The sequence below is a fragment of the Muscardinus avellanarius genome, assembly GCF_963383645.1.
Source record: "Muscardinus avellanarius genome assembly, chromosome: 3".
Taxonomy (NCBI): domain Eukaryota; kingdom Metazoa; phylum Chordata; class Mammalia; order Rodentia; family Gliridae; genus Muscardinus; species Muscardinus avellanarius.
The window spans coordinates 61,343,171-61,366,573 of NC_137788.1; the positions used below are offsets into that span (position 1 = coordinate 61,343,171).

The 23,403-nt window shown below is 36.5% G+C and overlaps 1 protein-coding gene across 7 annotated transcripts in view; it reads left to right on the forward strand.

Moving 5' to 3' along the window:
• Positions 1-23,403, forward strand: part of SRSF11 (serine and arginine rich splicing factor 11) — a gene marked incomplete at both ends in the record, with an annotated part of 28,901 nt that continues 5,498 nt past the window's right edge. For 6 of the 7 annotated variants that reach the window (XM_080692932.1, XM_080692934.1, XM_080692933.1 and 3 more), the window contains 8 exons: positions 1-188; positions 6,651-6,784; positions 10,483-10,592; positions 11,195-11,287; positions 12,182-12,231; positions 14,253-14,380; positions 17,433-17,514; positions 22,452-22,583. In XM_080692932.1, the coding sequence (XP_080549058.1) occupies positions 1-188; positions 6,651-6,784; positions 10,483-10,592; positions 11,195-11,287; positions 12,182-12,231; positions 14,253-14,380; positions 17,433-17,514; positions 22,452-22,583 (917 nt within the window). Of the gene's footprint in view, positions 189-6,620; positions 6,785-10,482; positions 10,593-11,194; positions 11,288-12,181; positions 12,232-14,252; positions 14,381-17,432; positions 17,515-22,451; positions 22,584-23,403 lie in introns of all 7 variants that reach the window. The other variant, XM_080692931.1, reaches the window with a different exon arrangement.

Consider the following 23,403-nt stretch of genomic DNA (forward strand, 5'->3'; position numbering starts at 1 on the left):
ATGAGCAACGCTACCGTCGTGCCCAGCACTGCGGGCCCGGGGCCCAGCGGCGGCCCGGGCGGTGGCGGAGGCGGCGGCACCGAGGTAATCCAGGTGACTAATGTCTCCCCGAGCGCTAGCTCTGAGCAGATGCGGACGCTCTTCGGTTTCCTAGGCAAGATCGACGAACTGCGCCTCTTCCCGCCGGAGTGAGTATCGGCCACCATCCCCGCCTTTCTCCCAGAGCCGCCGCAGCCGGGCCTAGCCCGCCAGCACCCGCCTCAGCCGCGAGAGCGGCCTCTGCGCTGCGCCGGCGAGCGGCGCTGCCGGTTGCTTTGACTGATGAGTCGCGCTTTAGGCCTGCAAAAAAAAATGCCGGGGGCAGGGCCAGGACTGGGGGATTAGGAGATATTGACCCTTAATTTTGTGCCACTGTTTTCCTCTTACATTGTGCTTACATGGTCGTTCTGCTTTGGACTCTTAAAGTAAGACAAACTGCATTTTATTTATTTTTTTGCATATAGGTTAAGCCCATTTTTTTTTTTTATCAAGTGGGGTTTTTTGCCATCTTTGGAGAAAGGGTAACAAAATTATTCAGCCTGTGTTCACTTATTGCTAAGTATTGCGATTGAGTGTTTCCGGCTCAGGAAATATACCTCAAAGATCTTGAAAACGTAGTAGCCCTGCATACTTATGTATATACATATCTATCTACATACATACATACATATATATATCTGTTATAGGTGAATTCTGGTGATTTTTTTCTTGCTTAAATAAAGCAGAGATTAATGATATTTTGCGATTTTTCTTGAAAGGGAATTTTATAGGATGTTGAAACTTTAGTCCTGTTATAGCATCATTTTGAAGATTATGGGTTGATTGTAATGGAAAAGTTATGAAGTGTAAGATAAGGCTTCAAAAATATTAGGACAGACACTTGAAATAATTAAATGATTACCATCGGTAAACACTACCTATGCTGTCGCTTAAATTCTACACAGGAAATTGAAATCCTCAAGACATTTACTGTTAAGATGAATTTAATCATTAAGACAGGATTAAAAGTAATCATGACATATTTAAGTATTAACATTTTATGACTTTCTGCTTAAAATGTATTCATAGGTCAATGTATTCAAATTGGTGTGTTGTCTAATTTGTAGGGAAAATATGCATGTTGAGAGAATTCTGTTAACAGTTTGCATGAGGTGTATAGTTCTGGAAACAAACACATGATGCTGTTTTAAACAAATGATTTGGTAATGGGCAGACAACTTTCATAATATGAACAACAGAAATAGATGTTTTGCTGTTACTTTTCTCAGTATAATATTCAGTGATAAAGATTACTTAATGGTAAAATGGCCAAAAATGATAGTGATATCTTTGCGGATTGTAAATATATTTTATATTTTCTGAAGATACTCTTTTTTATGGTGCATTTGTAAAAAGAGAAACATATAGGCATTTTACTGGTTCACTTTTTTTTACCAAATGGATGGGCAGTGTCTTCAAGGAAGTCATGATGGACAAGAGTCTGGGCTTTTGCTCTGTAGTCAAGTGAGTAGTTCCATCATAACCAGAACAGCTATTAGAGAACTACTCATCCAAGCAGCACTTGGTGATGCACACTTGTAATCCCAGTACTTGGGAGGCTGAGACAGGAAGATCACAGGTTCAAGTTCAGCTTTGGCAACAAGAATTACTCAACCAGTTTATCTGCAGTGCTATGCTCTTGAAGGGCTCCTTTCCCTGTATTAGAAATTACATATGGACACATTTTTGCTTTTTGGTTTCTTCCTTTCATTCCCAAGTACAATCATTTTCTTTGAAAATATACAAAGTTATAATATAGTGAATGTTATATATTGTTTAGTGGACTCTTGGATAGTACTGCAGATGGCTACTTTTATTTATGTATTTATTTGGTACTGGGGATTGAACCCAGGGGCATTCTAACTAACTCCAAGCTACACTCTCAGCCCTATTTTATTTTTATTTAGAAACAGGGTCTCACTCACTAAACTGATGAGTCTCAGTACTTGCTGAAGCTGTCCTTGAACCTTCCGTGCCCCCCCCCCCTTTTTGGTGGTACTGGGGTTTCTGGAAGCCCTTCTACCTTCGGGCTATACTCTCAGACCTTATTTTTTTATATTTGGAAACAGGGTCTCTTAAGCCAGTGAGGCTGGCATCGAACCTGTGAGATCCTCCTGTCTCCGCCTCCCAAGCACGGGGATTACAAGCGAGCACCACCATGCTTGGCACTCAACCTTCTGTGTCCTCTTGTCTTGGCCTCCCAAATACTGGTATTACAAACCTGTGCCACAATGCCTGGCTTTACTTTTATTTAATACTGGGTTCTATTTGTTTACTAGTTTATCTTAACAGCTAATCTGGCCTGCAGAGTTTTCAGGAATAGCTTGCCAGGAATCATGTGCTTTAGACTTTCAGTGGTCCAAACAGGTTCATCTTTCCAAAAATATGTACTCTTAATCATAGAATAAGACTGAATGGCCTATTGCAAACACATTTCCCTCTGATCTTTTTTGTAATTTCCCAAAGAAGGCATTCATACCTGCATAGAAATTTTTTCTTTCCAAATGTGTTTATGACTTACTGCTTTCCTTTCCTTTTTTCAAATGTCATTTTAGAGAAGCCTTCTCTTGACCACCCTGTATAAAAATACAGTGCCCCTGGTGTATCTTCTCTATATTGCTTGACACTGGTTTGTTTTTCTGTCTTACATCTAGCATAAATTGACAGGTTATGTTCAACTTCCTCCATCTTATAGAATATGAAGTTCTTTAATTCATCAACATTGCCTGAAAGGCTTTTGTTTAGAGTACCATTGCACGCCCAGCATGTATTTAGGAAACTTGCAACTCAAAATGCCTTGAGGGGAAGTATTGACTATTAAACTAGACTTTTCAGTGGCTGCTGGAGAAGGTTTCCTACATTGTTTGTTACAGAATCCATTTGCTTAGTTCTTTAAAGCCAAAAATTACTGGCATATAATTTTGCATAGAGAAGTACTGTCAGTCTAAGCAATATACTATGACAGCCCTGTAGCCATATGAAACATCTGTCATTGACCCCTACATTTAATTTCTTTAAAAAAAAAAAAAAATGTAGGCTGGGTGTGGTGGCGCACTCTTGTAATCCCTGTGCTTGGAGGCTGAGACAGGAGGATCACACAAGTTCGAAGCCAGCCTCAGCTACTTAGGCTCTCAGCAACTTAGTGAGACCCTGTTTCCAAATAAAATATAAAATAGGTGTGTGAGTGTAGCCCGGAGGTAAAAGGCCTCTGGGTTGCACCCCTAGTACCACCAAAAAAATAAACAAACAGTTGAGTCTAATTCCTAAAACTAACATTGGAAATTCAGTATTGTTTGGGTGTCTGCCAAACCAGGAGATGTATTCGACTTTGTTTTACAAGGCAGTGGACTGAAATTTGTATGGGATATTTTGTCTGCCCAAGTTACACTACCACTGTCAGAACTTGTATTTGACCTGTAGTGTGTAATTGTCCTTTACCATTTGATCAGGAATTTGTTGGTTTGGCCAATAGTTTGTCACTCGTATTACTTAATTTGGTAATCAAATGTTTAGTTTTTGTTGGATTTTAAGTGGCGATTACAACTGGAGTGTTTCTCTGGTAATAATCCCAGTGAAGTGTGTCAGAGTTACATGGTTGAAAAATTCTATAACACTAAATAAGTTTGAGTAATTATAATAGGTAAGGGAAAGAATTTGCCTTTAAGGAAAATTTTGCTTTAATAAGTGGATAGTTTTACTTTCTCCTTCATATGAAGGAGAAAGTATTTGAAATCAGTGGAATTAAGCTACTTTTTTAGACTTTGGAGATACTTTGTATATATGCCCAGAATTCTCTACTTAGAAGTGGTTAGGAGTATTAATGGCCTAAACTGGAAGTCCTCACATTTGAGTGGCCATGAATACTTACTACAGATCTTGTTAAGAATCATGCTGTCTATAAAAGAGATTGTTTGACCCACCTGGGCTTTAGATGAACATCAAGATTTTGAATTTTCTATGTGTATCCTAGAAGTTTATAAAATAGCCCTCAGGGGGCACTTAGAACCACTAAGAATACTACTGTCACTCTTGGGCAGAAAACTAAAGCATCATACACAGCTTACTTTTAGAAATGGTACTTGCACGATATTTTATGGTAAAAAAAGAATTTAGTAATGCTATATCTTAAAAATATTTCTTTTAAAAAAAATTTTAACTGAGAAAATGTAAGAATGCAATTGTGGGGTCAAGTAGTACCAAAACCTAAAACCTATTTAAAGGAAGCCATTTCAAAGGGGGAGAGAGATGAATTTCTAGTTGCTGTTTTTTTACAGTATTCAAATTATTTATATTTGATCTTAAACTATCACTTATATGTTTTGATGTATAAACAATAATTTTAGTATTCTCATATATGATATGATATGATTGAGTAGAAAAAAATAGAATCACCTCAAGATTGCCAAGTAAACTGCTCACATTGGCAATACTTTCTAAGTTTCTGTTCTAAAGGACTTTGCTGGGGTTTTTTTGGTTTTGTTTTGTTTTTATTTTGGTGGTATTTGGGTTCCTGTAAGCCCTTCTACCTCCGGGCTATACTCCCAGACACCTATTTTATACTTTTTTAAAATTTAGAAACAGGGTTTCTTAAGCCAGCACAGTTGGCTTCCAGCCTGCGGGATCCTCCTGTCTCCGCCTTCCGGGCGCGGGGATTACAAGCCTGCGCCACCACACCCGGCATCACTATTTGTTAAGAACTTCATTTTGATACTCTCTTTTTCTCTCTTTGAATCAGACAATAGTCAGTGTTAAAAAATTGGTTTGTGCATCTTGGGAAGAGCTCTAACAGTTTTATCACCAGCCCTATTAATTGTTTTTAGCAGAGCCTGTGTTCAGGCCGGCCTTGAACTTACTAAAATCCTCCTAGTAGAAGTTACATTTTGAGAAATACTATTTCTTAAGGTGGTGTGTTAGGTATTAAGAATATAGCAATGATAACATGAAAGGTCTGTTTAATTTATTGATAAAAACATGGATATCTGAAAAGAAATATAAATTGCTCTAGCTTCGGTACTAGAGCTGAGGTGACATTCTTTTCACTACTGTAGGTGCTGTGTTGTTACACTTTAGACCAGTAGTGCTTAATATTTAAAAAAAAGAAATGTATTTTTTAAAAATATTGAACACTAAACCTCTATAACAAAGTTTAAATTTCTTGTGGATAAGATGTCAGTTTTGCCTTGAAGCTGTATTAGCATCTCTGCTTAGCATGAGAGATCCCTTTAGGGAAACTTGCATAATTTTCACCTAGGTTTGAGTTCAAGTTATGGTGACAAATTATTTTTTATTGCCTTAGTTAAACCCTTTCAACAATGAATATCTAAATACCTAGTATAACTAAATCTAAGGTAATCATTGTTTTATGTACATATAAACTAGTTCACTAGTAGCATTAAAATACATTACAGGATTCCCTTTTGGGGAAGGGCACTAGAATTACACCTGTTCACCATCACCTTCAGCTCCCATTTTATTATTGAATCTTAAGATGCAATTGGCCTATAACCATAAAACAGTGATTCTCTACCCTGGGTGCATATTAAAATTGTCAGGGAATATTAAACTAAAGACGTGGTAAGAGCACAGTATTTGATTTATCAGATCTTCATTTAATTGAAGTTGAGAACCTGAAGGCCTTCCCCCCACAGGTGATTTTAATGTGTAAGCAGGGATGCTGTGATTACTACTGCCTTCTGACATTGATTTTCAAATAACATTTGGTATGGGGTTGAAGATCAATCCTTGCCTTTATGTAATTGTTTCCTTTCATGGAGAGTTTTATGATAGAAATCTGAACTGTATTATTTTTAAAAGCCTACACTTTGCACTTGTAGCTTGCACTTTGCCACTTGTTTTCCTTTAATTTGAGGAAATAATTTGCTAAAGAAAGAGGTACTTTTACTTACTGAAATATGAAATGGTACAGACTAAAGGCGTGCCTAAAATCTTCATGCTCCTCATATGCTTATATTTTTTATCTGAAAGTGGCTTAAACCAGAAAGATTAGTGTCTAGGAGTCTTAATGTACTGTAGGTGAAAATGGTCATTAGAGCCAGTTTATTGTGCAGGTCAAGAAAACTAAATTAATTATCAAGATGATGTATTTTTTCCATGCTATTCTGTTTTTGAGGTGGAAAGTTTATCTTGTTTACCTCTAGAAATGAGCTATAATAAAAGGTTGCTGAACTAAAAGCAATTGTTGTTATCTGTGTTTGAGAATAGTTGGCATGAGGGCTGGAAGTGTGAATGAGTGGTAGAGCACTTGCCTATCCCTGGGTTCTATGTACAGCTCTAGCAAAAAAAAAAAAAAAAAAAGTTGATAGTAATAAGATTTTTTATATCTTTGTGGTCTCTTCCCTCAGATATTTTAGAAAACTGTTTCTAAACTAATACATTGTAATTTTAAATAACAGTTCTAAGTTTTCATCTACAGTGCAATATGGTACATTAGTTCAGGGGACAGTGTTATTTCAAATACTACTTTTTGTATGTAAATGCAAATAATAAAATAGTTTGCAAGTTCTGTTTGTTTTCACTGATAGTCTTCTCTTTTTATATTGTTTATTTTTTAGTGATTCACCTTTGCCGGTCTCATCTCGTGTCTGCTTTGTTAAGTTCCATGATCCAGACTCAGCAGTTGTGGCACAGCATCTGACAAACACTGTATTCGTTGACAGAGCTTTGATAGTCGTACCATATGCAGAAGGTTTGTGCTTTGTTCACCTATCTATGTGGGCATCCTAAGATGACCATCTACCTCAGTGTAGTTCTAGAGTGAGCATTAGCAGCATGTTAAAATCTAAGCAATTAACATTTTGAAACCCTTGTTATACTGCAGAACATAATTTTTACTTCTAAGAACTAGCGATCAGAATTGTTTTTTATATTGAATTTTTTACTTTCTTTAAAATATTTTAAGACATCAAGACCATATCCCTAATTATAACTCTCTGAGCTATATCTGCTTAGTTAATGTTAAGTTTTATGAAAAAGTCCCAAAGGTAAATGGTTAACTCCATGTACACGTAACAGAGGCCTTCCAGTGCATGTTTTTTTGTTTTAAATATGTGACTAGGTCAGTCTTATTTCCTTAATGCTTTCTACACTGATAACTTGAAAAAAATCCACCATGGAATTCCAGTATACCAAGGGTTGCAATTATTTTGGTTTTTGTGAAAGTTCAAGATTTCCTGTAGCTTAGGTGCCAGATGGGCACTGGGTGTGTTGTTTTTATGCCAGATTTTCTTGTTCATTCTTGTTATATTTTCTAGAATATCTCTAAATAATAAATTCTTCTCTCTGTTATTTGTGTGTGTGATTTTTGTAGTGGAGAAGGCAAATGCAAAATCCTTCCAGATGACTGAAAAACAGTGGGTCCTCTGCAGCTACAGGGGATTCTAGACATTAACTAAAGGCCAGCAAGCACTCAAGTCCCCCAAGTGTTTTCCTGGTGTAACCAATTGTTAACTACATTTTCTCTCTTTTTACATTTTAGGCTGTTAATTTGACAGAAAAAAATGAGCAGGTTTTTTTGGATCTAAAAAGCCACTGTGACAAGACAGCACTATTCTAATGCCATTTTGTAAAATTTTCTAAGGCATATTTTATAATTAGTTTGTTCCCAGTGTACTGCTGTTTTATTTGCTATTTGGTAACTATAAATTTTAATCAAAGAAATCACATGATAAAATTATTGGATTTTAAGTTAATAATTTAATAAATATACTGACCAGGATTTATATGCTTTCCCTTTTCTTTAGTATAACTGGTCAGTAGAAACAGAATCTTGTTATTGTTGATTTTAGATGCTATCTTACTTAGATCTTTGAAAACAAATGTGAACATTGACACCATACCTTGTAAAAGTTGTGAAATGTCTAAACTTTAGAGAAAAATGCCTCTGGTTTTCTGAAGAAGTTAACTTATATTCAGAGATGGGTTAAGGCATGCTGTATATAACAGTACATCGAGCTCCATGATCTGGAAGTGTGAGCCCAGTTTTAAGGTTTTTAAAGATAACTTTTGAGTTAGCATGTTTTATTGAAGCAGTTTCTTTTATGTCAGTGTGCCAATTGCAGGATAAAACTCAGTCACCAACAGAAAATTTACAAAGTTCAAATTTAGAATGAGTAAAATATAGATGATAGGTCTTGATATAGGATCTAATATCGGTAATGTTCAAAACATAGTTAACCTTTAGATTTGAAGAATTTGTATTTGCTAAGTAATGCAGTTCCCAAGCCTGGAACATAATACAGTATATCATATAACTGGCTTTTACAGATATTTTTAAGCCATAGTAAATTTCTGTTAGATCTGATTTTGAGAGTGAGGTTTAGGGGACTTGTGTATATATAGGGTTATAAAAATATTTAGTTCAGAAATCTATTTTTGGTGTATTTAATTTGTAGTATGATATGCTGTATTAATGTTATCACCGCTGAGTAATTTGATGTATTCAATCCCTTTGTCACCATTCACTCTGGTTTTAGCTCTTACACTTTGGTGTTGGCTCTTGGTCAGTGTTTTAGAACAATAGACACACAGTGAACGGTAAGGAATAGTCTTAATTGGTAAAACTGAGATAGCTAGATTTGGAAGGAACTCTTAATATATGAATTTGGGGGTTGTTTAGGTTCCTTGGTTAATGTTTGTTTCTTTTGTCTGTTTCTTTTTCTTTCATTTCTACACATTCATGCAGTATTTCATGGTTCTATCAAAGCAGCAGTAAAAAAAATACTCTTGACGCATGAAAATTAACTGGTGAGGGGCCTCATTGCTATTTTTAAATTGTAGTTTATTTTTAAATAGTCTTTTTTAAATCAGAGGATCAGATGCATGACTTTTTTAATGGATGCAGATCTTCTATCAGGTGTCTCACAATAAACTCAAGAGGATTTTAGTTTGCCAGAAATGTTGCAAATGCGATAATTTTAGTAAGATGTTGATACTTAATATATCCTCTTGAGACATAATTTTGCATGCAAAATTATCCCTAATCTCTGTAGACTTGTTATATTGATGCATTACTGCCCTATATCTAAATGATCTTCTCCCCCTCCCCCTCCATAACTCTTGGTATCTAAATTGATGACAGCGCTGACACAAGCAAGATAACAGTGCTGTGTAGTATACATTTGTTTATATTATCGGCACTTCTCAGTATAGGAGGAAGGAACCATTACCTTTATTTAACAGTGGTTTTTCTTTTTTGTTGTTGTGTTTTACAGTTCTTTTCCCTGGTTCAGCCTGAACTATATACCAGGCCCTGCTGAAAATACCACCCAACAGTTTTCTTCTGCAGCTTATCCAGTTTCTCTTAAGTGCCCTGTACATATTGTATGTTTTATGATGAGATGCAGTTTCTTAATATGTATTACAGAAATACTACTGGTATTTGCAAATATGTAGTTTAATTGTATTATTGAACTCTCATTTTGGGGGCTTGGGCACATTAACAGATTAATCCATCTGTATAGGGCTTTTGCTGTTGGATAGAGTTTAAATTGTCTACATAAATATTTGTCTTAGGACCCTTTGATTTTATCTGAATACACAGATTAGGCTTTAAAAATGGACATACATGTCGTTTTTGGTTTAAGGAGTTTGGCTAAGTTAGCTTTTGAACTGACATTATATAGCAGCACTTTTTGGTATGGTTAGCATGGCACATGTTGGAACATAAAGCATTTTACTGTACAGGTAAGGAATGTGCCATGTTGTTTTACCTATTTTCTCTCTCTCACACACTCACTCCCACACACACATCCTGTGTGTATTCAGAGACCTTCAGAAACATTCATATTCATTTCCATGAGTCAGCAAAAGCCCTACGCTTGATTCCAACAGAATATTTCCTTTACATACTTTTCTTCTCTTAATTTTTACAAAATTTGTATGGTAGGTGTAAAGAAAATCATAGTAACTGTACCATATTATTAACCCCTAAATCAAACTTTTTTTGTCTTGTGTATCTTGATTTTTCTGTGTGCTTTATAGTGAAGCAGCCGACACGAGTCGTTGTTCATAAAACAGCTTTTGAAAGTTGAGAGCACACCCCTGGAGAACCGACTGTGCTTGCTTACGTTTGGTTCATGACTTAAAAATCGAGTACAGGTGATGAAATCTTGGCAGTGTTAACAAAAAAGTAGTGTGTATTGTGCTATTTTTTTTACTCTAGAAACTTAACCATTTGTAGAGAAAAAGGAAACAAATTTTCACACATTGAAGTTTCTGACATAATTAATGATAAATAATCATATAGCGATCAAGCTTTATATTTTAGCGAACATAAGTACTTTCAACAAACTCAGATGGTGTATCAGGGAGACATTTTCTGGGTGTTTTTGTGTGTTTTCTGTCTTGCAAAAGAATGTGTTCTCATGCAAGGATGTTTCTCTGCAGGAGTTATTCCTGATGAGACTAAGGCTTTGTCTCTGTTGGCACCAGCTAATGCAGTGGCAGGTCTTCTGCCTGGTGGTGGACTCCTGCCTACACCTAACCCACTTACCCAGGTACTTGTTCTCTTAAATTCTTAGAAGAAAGAAAGAAATGCAGACTTAATGATAAAACTTAAATGTATTTTGGCTTTTACGATTCTAGTTCATATAATGATATTATCTTTACAGTATTTAAAAGTACGATTCATAATCTTATTTAGTACAAAGACGCTTAGAAAGTGCATTTTAAGAACTCTGAATATTGTAAAATACCTATTTAAGTTTTTCCATTTGGCTCTAAATATCTAAAATTACTGTGGGGGTAAATCTCATGTAGCATAATACTTTTGTGATTTTGCTCTCAAAAATATATTTACTTAGGCTGGGAGCAATGTAGCATGCCATCATGGCCTGACTTCCGGCATCTCAATTTTTGAAGATAAGTATTCTGTAATGAGAAGTTGGGCCATCAGAGAGAGCCAGTTTGGCCAAGCTTTGGCTTTTGAGCTACCCCCACCCCTTATTTTTGTTTTCTGATGTTGAACTACAGTGACAGTCGTTGTGTGGTTGCAATAGAGAACACAGCCTGCAGACTTAAAATACAGTCGGACCCAACACAGAAAATAAATGCTAACCCTGACAAAAGTGAAGTTTAAATGAAACTTGAATTTTTACAGATTGGCGCTGTTCCGCTGGCTGCTTTGGGAGCTCCTACTCTTGACCCTGCCCTGGCTGCACTTGGGCTTCCTGGAGCAAACTTGAACTCTCAGGTACAGCTTTGTACCCTTTAATTTTTTATCCTGTTTAAGTAGTCACTAAATTGTTAACTCCTTATCTCTTAAAGAATTTTTTGTTATAAATAGCTCAAAGTAGCCAGCCTTGGTGGTGCACGCTTGTAACCCCTGCACTTGGGAGGCAGAGACAGGAGGATCGTGCAGGTTCGAAGCCAGCCGCGCTGGCTTAAGAGACCGTGTTTCCAAATTTAAAAAAAAAGTATAAAAATAGGTCTGGGAGTGTAGCCTGGAGGTAGAATGGTTTCCAAGAACCCTAGCCCCGGTACCGGTACCACAAAAATAAATACATACATACATACATACCATACATACATAGCTCAAAGTAGAAAATAGGTTTTTAGGAGGCCAACACAAAATCAGTATCATACAGAGTGGTAATGGAAGTACCAAAATAAGAGTACCAGAACCGAAGTAAATGAGGTATACATGAGAATATGAAGAATGTATAAGGAATATACATATATTGTAGAAGTTTGGGGGATTTGGTTTGTTTGGTTTTTTTCATTCAAATTTTGCTAAACTTTTATGAAGTCCTTACTTTGTAGAGTTGGAGTTGTGTTAACATGTGTCTTTAAAATACTACTTTTTCTCAGAGACTCATATTTAGAGGTGATTCTATAGGATCTAGGCTGTTTAGCTTTATTCTTTGCATAATCTACTAAAGATGCTCTTTTGAGTACTATAACCACTAATTCTACCTCTTTGTATTTTTTTAATGTTGCTACTAAAATCTTTAATGACACGTAGCTTATATTTCTGTTGGTCATTGTTATGCATAGGACATGTTACTTTTATAAGTTTAGTAGATTGCTCAGGACATTTCAACATGCTGAAAAATAGTCATTTGTTTTTTTATTTTTGATTTTGCAGTCTCTTGCCGCAGACCAGTTGCTAAAACTTATGAGTACTGTTGATCCCAAGTAAGCAGTTTCTCTTTTCATTGGTGGTAACAGTGGGTGGGTGTCTTTAAAAAAAAGTTATTTGTTCACAAGCTATATATTACATATAACTTTCTAGAAACAAGGATGGAAATCCAGAAGTAAACCCATATAGGGAGGGTTCGTTTTTACATAATTTGAGTATTTCAAAATAATTGTAAGTGGTTTATACTAGAATGGTAGTGTAAAGGCCATCTTTAGTTTCTTTAATTAAAAGCTATCTTTGGATGCTTCAACATAATAAACAGTTTATGGTGGCACATACCTGTAATCCCAGTAATTGGGGTGCTGAGATAGGAAAACCACAGGTTCGAGGATAAGTCTCAGCAACATGAGTCTTCAGCATTGTAGGGAGAGACGCTGTTTAAAACAAAAACTAAAAAAAAAAAAGTGATAGTGATGTGTTTTGGAGTTAGAATACCCCTTGGTTCAATCACCTGTACCAAAATTAAGTATACATATAACTACCTTTATACCATTTGTGCTCCTATCAGAAAGGCATTAACATTAGCTGGTTGTGGTAGCCCACGCTTATCATCCCAGTACTTGAGAGGCTGAGATAGGAGAATGACAGGTTCTCCGCCAACCTTAGCTACTTGATGAGGCCCTCTGCATCTTAGTGAGACCCTGTTTCAAAATAAAAGAATTAAATAGGGCTGGGGTAGTAGCTTGGAGGTAGAATGCCTCTGGGTTAAATCACAGTACCCCAGTACTGCAAAAAAAAAAAAAAAGCATTAACATTTAAATGTAGTAAATCATGTACATTTAATTAGCATGCTGGAGAGACTTATTTTAAAGGTAAATTTTAGTTTGAATCAGAGGCTGAGCCCTGAGGTTAATAGAAAGGCAAAGCTGGGGGAAACTATCCCAGAGCAAAGTAGGTACACATGTAATTAATAGCCAAAATGTTCTTTTAGGTACTTTGATAAGTGCTCTTCTAGCTACAACTGAAATTATTTCCTACTTGATGTGTGACAGATTCTTTTTTTTTTTTTTAACTGGTTCTTTGTAAACTGAATTTGAACTTTATGTTATTTCCCCTTGGTGGAAGTCACTATCAATAAGGGAGAATGAAGGGAAACATGAAGGAAAGGAAAACATAATCATTTTATAGATAATGACCTTTTTTCTTATAAATTGTCGTACAGTTAAAATTCAAACCTATGCCTTCCACACAACTTTTATAAAATACCACCAATAAAGTTGAAGCTCTTTGGCATGCACATGATGGCATATGCTTGTAATATCAGTACTTGGGAGGCTAAGACAGGAAGATCGCAGGTTTGAGGACAGTCAGCAAATAGTGAGACTCATCAACCTAGCAAGATCCTGTTTCAAAATAAAAATAAAATAGGACTGGGAGTGTAGCTCAGAGGTAGAATGCCTCTTGGCTTAATCCCCAGTACCGCCCCCACCCCCACCCCCCCAAAAAAGAAGCTCTATTTGTGTCTGTTTTTATGACATTTCCCACTCTTCCCAGAGGTAACTACTATACTAAATTTTGTGTCTATAATTTTTTCTTAAATGTGTTATCCCTTAAGGGGCATTTTAGCCTTTCTAGTCATGATTTCATGTGTAACTTTGGTGGGCCATTGACTACTGCCTCAGATTCTCCCCATCTGCAAACTAAAAGGTAATATTTTACCCCCAACAAAATTTAGATGATGTAGAAAGTTTTTAAATCATCCAGTGATGGATTACCTTCAACTAGCAAAGTGTTTTTTTTTGTTGTTGTTGTTTTGTTTTTGTTTTTGTTTTTTTTTATGGTCAGTTGATTTTTCAGCAAAAGTACTTATTCCAGAAATGTCCAAATCATTAAAATGGAGATGGTTGTAAATATTCAAACAGATGCTACACCAAATATTTTTAACTTAAGTTATGGAAGCTTCTTTTTTTCAAGGAGCATTTACTAAAATGATATTAAAGAAAAATAAGAACACTTATTTGAAGTGTTGACTTTAGTTTTAAAATATGTTCATTCTCAGTTCTTGGTTCTGTTCCAGGTTGAATCATGTAGCTGCTGGTCTTGTTTCACCAAGTCTAAAATCAGATACTTCTAGTAAAGAAATTGAGGAAGCTATGAAAAGAGTACGAGAAGCACAGTCCCTGATTTCTGCTGCTATAGAACCAGGTAAAACATGTGTAGTTTTTGTTAGAAACTAAACTACATGATTCTTGGCAAAAGTGATAATGGCGTAAGCCAGGTGTGGTGGCGCACGCTTGTAATCCCCGCGCTTGGGAGGCTGAGACAGGAGGATCGCACATGTTCGAAGCCAGCCTCAGCTACTTAGTGAGGCTTTCAGCATCTTAGTGAGACCCTGTTTCCAAATAACATATAATAAAAAGGTTTGGGAGTATAGCCCGGAGGTAGAAAGCCTCTGGGTTCTACCCCCAGTACCACCAAAATAAAAAAAAAAAAAAAAACAGCAATAATGGCATAAGTAGGTTAGTGTGTTGACTAAACTCTAATAATTTTTAACTTTCCAAACTCTGATAATAAATTTCATATAATGGAGTGCCACCCAAACATATTTGGAAATAATATGGAGACATTTCTGATAGTAGCACTGCTACCAGCTGCATTCTCTCCCATGATTGAACCAATCCAGAATGTGAGCAGTGCTTAGGATTAACTAATACTTCTTGTGATACTGTAGTTGTTTTTAATCATTCTGTTTCATTTGGGTCAGCCTAATTTCAAGTCTTGTGTTAAATCAAGAGAACCTAGTGAAAATGTTTGTGTTTGTCATTTGTGTAAAGAAAATAAATATTTTAATTTTTGCAGGTATATTTGAACCTTTCGGTGGGGGTGCTGGGGAATGAACATGTGTGATTGTGTTATTTTAAGCATGTGCTCTACCATTAAGATATCCTCCAGCCAGGTCATCTTTTGAGGATGAAATGAATTATTTCAAAGTGTGCCTATATATATTTACATGTATGGTCATGGATTACTTTTTTCCCATTTAATATTTTTTGTTTACTCTTATTTTTTAATAAATATGAATGATATCCACATGTGATCATGTACACCTGTATCATACTGCTTGGGAGGCTGAGACAGGAAGATTTCAGGTTCAAGGCCAGCCTCAGCAACTAAGCGAGGCCTTTATTTGAAATAAAAATACAAAAGAGGGCTGGAAATATAGTTCATAGGGAGAATACCCCCGGGGTTTGATCTCCAGTACCAAAATAAATAACTGGAGCCATGCATGGTGACTCATGTCTGTTAACCTAGTACTTGGGAGCCTGACATAAGAGGACCACAGTTCATGGATAGCCTCAGCAACTTAGTGAGACCCTGTTTCAAATAAAAGATAAAATAAAGCTGGAGTTGTACCTCAATAATAGAACACCCCCAGTGTTCTATCCCTGGTACCACAAAAAAGAGGGAAAAAATTGTTATAGTATGCATAGCATAAGGAAGCAATTGGGGAGGGGATACTGGGGATTGAACCCAGGGGCATTCTCCCCCTAAGGTAGACCCCCAGCCCAATTTTATTTATTTATTTATTTTGGTGGTACTGGGGTTCCTGGAAACCATTCTACCTCAAGGCCTATTTTTTTATATATATACTCCCAGACCTATTTTTTTATATTTTATATATTTATATAAAATATATTTTATATATTTTACTCCCAGACCTATTTTTTTATATATATACTTTTTTATTTCAAACAGGGTCTCTTAAGCCAGCGAGGCTGGCTTCGAACTTGCGCGATCCTCCTGTCTCCACCTCCCAAGTTTGGGGATTACAAGCATGCGCCACCATGCCCGGCTTATTTTATTTTTTTATTTTGAAACAGGGTCTGGCTACGTTGCTATGGCTGGCCTTGAACCTATGCTCCTCACGGTTCAGTCTCCGAAGTACTGCACCCCACATCCAGCTAGCAAACAGTTTTAAAGTGTAATAGAAAAATACAAGTTACCAAGTGGTTTATGATGTATATCATTTAATCAGTAAAATATCAAAAAATAGCCATCATCACAAGGAATGCAGTATTAACTTTAAAGACACAGCTGCAACTTAGTAATAGCCTGTTTCAAAATAAAATTTTAAAAAAGTGTTTTTGTTCTACTATAAAATAGGGCTTAGGGTATAGTTCAGAGGTAGAATGCCCCCTGAATTCACTTCCCAATACCAACCAAAAAAATAAATAAGTTAGCCAAGCATTGTGACACAGGCCTCTAATCTCAGTTTGTGAGGCTGAGACAGGAGGATTGAAGGTTAGAGGACAGACAGCCTCTGTAGCTTAGTGATTTTACTAATTGTGAGCAACCTGTTAAGGCCCTGTTTCAAAAATACAGATAAGCCAGGTGTGGTGGCACATGCTTATGATCTCATTACTTGGGAGGCTGAGATGGGAGGATCGAAGGTTCATGGCCAGCCTTAGCTACCTGTGAGGCCTTCCACAACTTGGTGAGACCCTGTTTCAAAAAATAAAATAGGGCTAGAGGTGTAGCTGGGAAATAGAATGCTTCTGGGTTCAATCCCCAGTTTCATACACAAAAATAAATAAATGCAAATAAAGGCAGCTTAAGGACATAGCTCAGGTAGAATGCCTCTGGATTCAATCCCCAGTACCTCCAAGAAAAAGGAGGTCAAATAAGAAAGACCCAAAGAATGATAAAGATGTGCTTTTCATTACCTTATGGAAAATACTTCATAGCCTTCTAAGTGTGTCAGGTGAGATAGAAAAGGAACCTTTAGTTAGCCAGCTGAAAAATCAAAGTCAGATGTACCAGAAGCCAAGATTGTGTCACTTTTTTTTTGTTTTGTTTTTTGTTTTTGTTTTTTTTGTTGTTTTGTTTTGTTTTTTTGGTGGTACTGGGGTTCCTGGAAGCCCTTCTTCCTCCGGGCTACACTCCCAGACCTATTTTTTATATTTTTGAAACAGAGTCTCTTACGCCAGCACGGCTGGCTTCGAACCTGCGTGATCCTCCTGTCTCTGCCTCCCAAGCGCGGGGATTACAAGCATGCGCCACCACGCCCGGCGATTGTGTCACTTTGTAGACGTTAGCATTAATTATGATCATAAAATGAGCACTTGTAATATTTAAGGACATAAAAGTAAGAGCTAAAAATTAAAATAGTTAAGATATTTTTTGAATAACTTGAATATGAATAATCTTCCTAGTTTGAAAAAATTTAAATTTAGATTTGTTTTTCTTTTAATTCCAGATAAGAAAGAAGAAAAAAGGAGGCATTCAAGATCAAGATCACGATCTAGGAGGAGGAGGACACCCTCTTCTTCTAGACACAGGTTAGATTGTTTCTCGAAGCCAATTGTACACCTTAGAAAAAGATAGGATCTATATGTCTTAATATGCTGTCTATTACCAACTAAGGAAAAAAAGGAATTGAATAAGTAATAGGCTCATATATTTTTAAAAATGCCATAGGTGGTAGGAAAACATTGGAACTTGAGCATGAAAATGAATTGCAACCATGGTCCTGTTACTTGAGAGGTTAGACAGAAGGATTCTAGGTTCAGGGCTAGCCTCAGCAATGTAGTTGCGACCCTATTTCAAATTAAAAATATTAAATTAAAACGATTTATTGCTGTAGCTCAGAGTAGAATACCCCTGGGTTCAAAACACAATACCAAAAAAATACTTTTAAAAAAGGAGTTAGTATTTTGGTTATCTGTGTAACATGTAGGTTACCAATCAAATCCATGAATATTAGCCAGGCATGGTAGCGTACACTTATAATCCCAGTACTTGGGAGGCTGAGACAGGAGGATCGCAGTTCAAGGACAGCCTCACATACTTAGTGAGGCCCTCTACAACTTAGGGAGAACTTATTGCAAAATAAAGAATTAAATAAAATAGGGCCTGGGGTGTATCTAAGAGATAGAATGCCCCTGAGTTCCACTCCCGGCCACACACACAAAAAATCATTCATATTTGCAAAGGATGACTTCCTGTTTTTGTTTGTTCCTTGTACCTTGTTGTTATGGTTGTTGTACTGAGGGTGGAACCCAGGGGCTTTTCTACCTCCGGGCTATACTCCCAGACCTCTTTTATACTTTACTTGGAAACAGGGTCTCACTAAGTCACTAAGTAGCCGAGGCTGGCTTTGAACCTGTGTGATCCTCCTGTCTCAGCCGCCCAAGCACTGGGATTACAAGTGTGCGTCACCACGCCTGGCTTGTTCCTTATATCTCTTAATAAACTGATGGTTTCATTCACTTATATGGTCAGAGTAAGATTGTTTGTACAACATCCCTTTTTGAGTATCAGTGAGTATCAAAAGTTATTTGTCTTTTGACCTGCTTTATACTCGTAAAAATATGTAACTCCAAAGAGCTTTTCTTAATGTAGATTAACTATCAATGTTAACTATATTGAAAATTTAAGACCATCCTTTAAAGTAGTAGTTATCCCACTTTGTGTTAACATTCCTTTGAAGTAAAGCTTTTTTCAAAAATAACTGATATAGAATTCTCTTTGCAGAATTTTGCTTCTCTTTGTTTTGCTTCTTTGTAAACCTCTGTTGAGCTTAATAGAAGACAGTGTAAAAATTTTCATTCAGCTTATTGCAATATATTTAGAAAATCTGGGTTCATACAACTATGTAATTAGAAAAGGAAAAAATTTATGATCTCTTTAGGTAGTTACAAGTATTGGGTTTTTTGTTTTTTTGGTTTTTTTACAAAATACCAAAATTTGAAAAGTGATAATTTTAGTAAAAGTAATTGCCATATGGAATCTTAAACCTAGTAAAAATGAACTCACATACTGTTAAAGTTTATCTTTCTTAGGTTTTACATGAATCCTTTTACTACTTCACAACTACTCAATAAATTTAATAATTTTATTGCATCAAATATCTACTTATTAAAAGTGACTTTTTTTTTTAACCTGAAATGCTTACAGAAATGCCAGCAACTAGGACAGTTCATTTACCACTACCTAGATTTGTGATGAAGAAATACCAGCACCTTTAACCCACCATTGTTTTTGTATCATTAGTGCAAATGTCAGCACAATGAAAAAGTCACATTATACTGTCTGTTAAAAATAATTTTGAAGCTGGGGCATTGTGGCACACGCTTGTATTCCCTGCATTTGGGAGGCTGAGATAGGATCACAGTTCTCGGACAGCCTTAGCTACTACTTAGTGGGCATGTTGCAACTCAGTGAGACCCTGTTTAAAATAAAGAATAAAAAATAGGGCTGGGGGTGTAGCTTGTAGGTAGAATGCCCCTGGGTTCAATCCCTGGTACCGCAAAAAATAGTAATTTTGACCTGTAGACCCCATAAAAGGGTGTTCAGGCACCCAGGATTTCACAAATTACAATTTAGGTTATTCATCACTGAGTATTTCAGTCATTCATTATTTTACTTAATTTCTAAACTCCCTGTTAATTGAACCTTTAAGAATGGTATTCACGGATACTTGGGAGGCTGAGACAGGTGTATTCAGGTTCGTTGCCAGCCTCAGCTACTTAGGTCCTTTACAAGTCAGTGAGACCCTGTTTCAAAATAAAGAATATATATCCTTCTACCACTTGACTCTTAAACACATAATTTGCTGATAGCCTTCATCCTATCTCTCTGGAACCTAGTTCAATGCCTTGTCTATTTTCTCCTAACTTGTGTTAATCCTTAATTCTTACCAATAGTTAAAATCATTTCTCCCTCCTAATTGGAGTTCTTGAAATAGCTACGTATATTTGAATCCTAGACTTTCTCTTCTTTTAAATATATATCCAAATATCTGACAAGTCATATTTGTTCACATAGAGATGTCCCTTTCCCTATACTTTCATTATCATTATCTTACTTTATAGTATCAATGTCTTAAGTTACTTCATAAACTATTACAGAAATGTCTTAGATATGTCTGTTTTATTTCATGTCACCCACCTTTTGGCCCATCTCATGCATAGGGATGCCTTTCAGGACAATGCTCTGATCCCTACAGTGGGTTACATCTCATACTGTGACTACCATAATTTACATTTGCTACCCTGAACTATGTATGTTTTACTTGGGGATTGAACCCAGAGGCATTTCTACCTCTAAGTTACATCCCCAGCCCTATTATACTTCGCGCGCGCGCCGCGTGTGTGTGTGTGTGTGTGTGTGTGTGTGTGTGTGTGTGTGTAATAGGATCTCACTAAGTTGCAGAAGGTCTCACTAAGGATCTAAAGCTGGCTGAGAACCTGCAATCACTGTCTCAGCCTCCCAAATACTGGGATTATAAGCGTGTGTCACCATGTACGACTAATTTGATATTTGATACACTAATTTCTATTTTAACTGATACTTAAGAGCTAATATAAGTAATAAAACTGTGTAACGTGGTTATCAAAAATGTTTAACTTAAGTTTTTTGTAAAGTCAAAATCCTCGGTAGATGACTATATTAATTTTTTTTGTGTGTGTGTGGGGGGGGGGGTCTGGGGATTGAACCCAAGGGAATTCTACCTCAAGGCTACAATCTCAACCCTGTTTTATTTTTTATTTTGAAACAGGGTCTTGCTAAGTTGATAAAGATTTGTCTCACTGCTTGCTGAGATTGTCCTTGGACCTGTGATCCTCCTCTCTGAGCCATTCAAGTACTGGGATTATAGGTGTGTGCCAGTACACACCCAGCTATGCTTAATTCTAATAACATTTTTTGTTTTTCAGATTTTTTTAAACTTTCTAAGAAGAAAATGATGATTCTGGTGCTTATAGGCTCTTTATTTCCCTTAAAATATATTATTGATGTCTTAAATCAGGCACTATAATAATTCCTCAAGGGTACAATGATGTGTTTAGTCCTCAAGGACTTATTTTTTCTGTCCTTTTGGAGCTCATAGAAAGGTAGATGAGCATTACAGAAAAAATTCTTAGGATATAGAGGTGCTATTACAAGGCATTGTTTAATCGTTTCCAATATGCTACAGATAGAAGTGATGCAAACAAAAGTTGATTGAGTTCAATAAAGTAGTAATGGTGGGTTTTGAGGCAGTTGCTTAGGGAATTAGTGGCAAAGCTATATTAGTATATCAGTAATGGCAAAGAAGGGAGTTAATATTTAATGTATAATACTCTACACTAAGACACTTAGGTGATCTCTTTATAGAAGTAGCAGTTACTCTTTTTTAACATTCTGTAAAATAGTTTTCCTTTGACTGCTAAATAAACTATCAAAGAAGATACATAAAACTTAAGATCTGTGGTTGAGAATTAAACAGGTCTTTTCAATTTCCAAAATGACTGTTCTCTAGTAGTTGAAATGAAAAGGAGGCAGAAATTTTAGACTCAATTCGAAATATTCTACAGAAAGGGATTGAATGGTTGCTAAAAATGTCAAGTGTCAAGACTAAAAGAATTTTAATGATTCTTAAAGTAGAGGAATTAAATCTTTTAAGGCAAGAAAGGATAAAGTGATAAGATCTAAAAGTTAATTGTACTTGGAAGAGAAGATGAGGGAGGGGACTTAGAGAAACACCTCTGTTGTAATGCTGCCTATTTTATAGACTTGCTATGAGGAGTATTTGTAAATCATTTAGAAAGCATGGTGTAAATATTTGATAGCTGATAAGTAATATTTAACCAACAAGTGGAGAATTAAATAAAAAGTATGTGTTAAAATACTATGTAACTGGCCGGGCGTGTGGTGCACCGTTATAATCCCCGCACTTGGGAGGCAGAGACAGGAGGATTGTGCAGGTTCGAAGCCAGCTGTGCTGGCTTAAGAGACCTTGTTTCCAAATACAAAAGTACAAAAATAGGTCTGGGAGTGTAGCCTGGAAGTAGAAGGGTTTCCAGGAACCCCAGTACCACCAAAAAAAAATTTTATATATACACACACACACACACACACACACACACACACACACACACACGTATATATATGTGTATATATACACTATGTAACTGTAAAATAATGGCAAAGAGTTGGAGGTTATTTTCCCTTCATTCTCTAGTAGTAGTTTTAACCTTGAATTTGTAAATACTGTGGGCATAGGAATGGTCTGCATTTGAGCAAAACATTGAAAGGTAAGGAATTATGAGTGTTAAAAGGAGTTACCAAATTCTAAGGTGTTCAGGATGTTTATTTATAGTCTAAATAACGGCAGCAACTGGAAAAAGGAGTATCTTTACCTAATTGATGTTTAGGACATACATCTGAGGCTAAAAGAAATATTCACAATTAGTCTTTTTTACCTACATACATATGTTGCTTTTTACATTATTAGGCGATCAAGAAGCAGATCAAGGAGGAGATCACATTCTAAATCAAGGAGTAGACGACGATCCAAAAGTCCACGGAGGAGGAGATCTCATTCCAGAGAAAGAGGTAGAAGGTCAAGGAGCACATCAAAAAACAGGTATAGCCAACTGTTAACACTGGGCAAGAACACATATTTTACCCTTTCTAAGATCCCAAACAATGTTACTACTTAGTAACAAAAAACATGAGGTATGGAGAGATAGGGATAGACAGAAAGGAATGGCTTTTGGGTTGAGGAGGCTGGCATTTAATTTCTTTCTCCTTAATCGAAGCGTGTGTGTGTGTGTGTGTTTCTATCACTTACTGGGGATTGAGCTTGGGAATTCTACCTCCAACTCTATTTTATTTTTATTTAGAAACAGTGTTTCTTTGGTTGATGAGAGCCTTACTACTTGTTGAGGCTGTTTGATTTACCTAACTCTGCCTCCCAAGTACTTGGATTACAGGTGTGGGCCATCATGCCTGGCTGAAACAAACCTACCTACCTACCTTCTTTTCTTTTCTTTTCTTTTCCTTTTCTTTTCTTTCTCTTTTGTTACTGAAGATTGAGGCCAGGAACATTCTACCTCCAAACTATTTTGAAGATAGTCTTATTAGTTAGATGAGTCTCACTACCTGCTAAAGCTGTCTGCAAACCTGGAATCATTCTGTCTCTGCTTCTCAGATGTGGGTTTCCATCCCCTACCCAGCTGCTGTGGTCCCACACACACACACACACAATACTGGGGATGTTACCCAGGGGCATTCTACCTCTGAGCTACATGCCCAGCCTTATTTTTTTATTCTTTATTTTGAAACAGGGTCTCACTGAGTTTGCAAAGGGCTTCACTAAGTAGCTGAGGCTGTCCGTGAACCATAATCCTCCTGTCTCAGCCTCCCAAATGCTGGGATTGCAAGTGTGGGCCACCACACTCGGC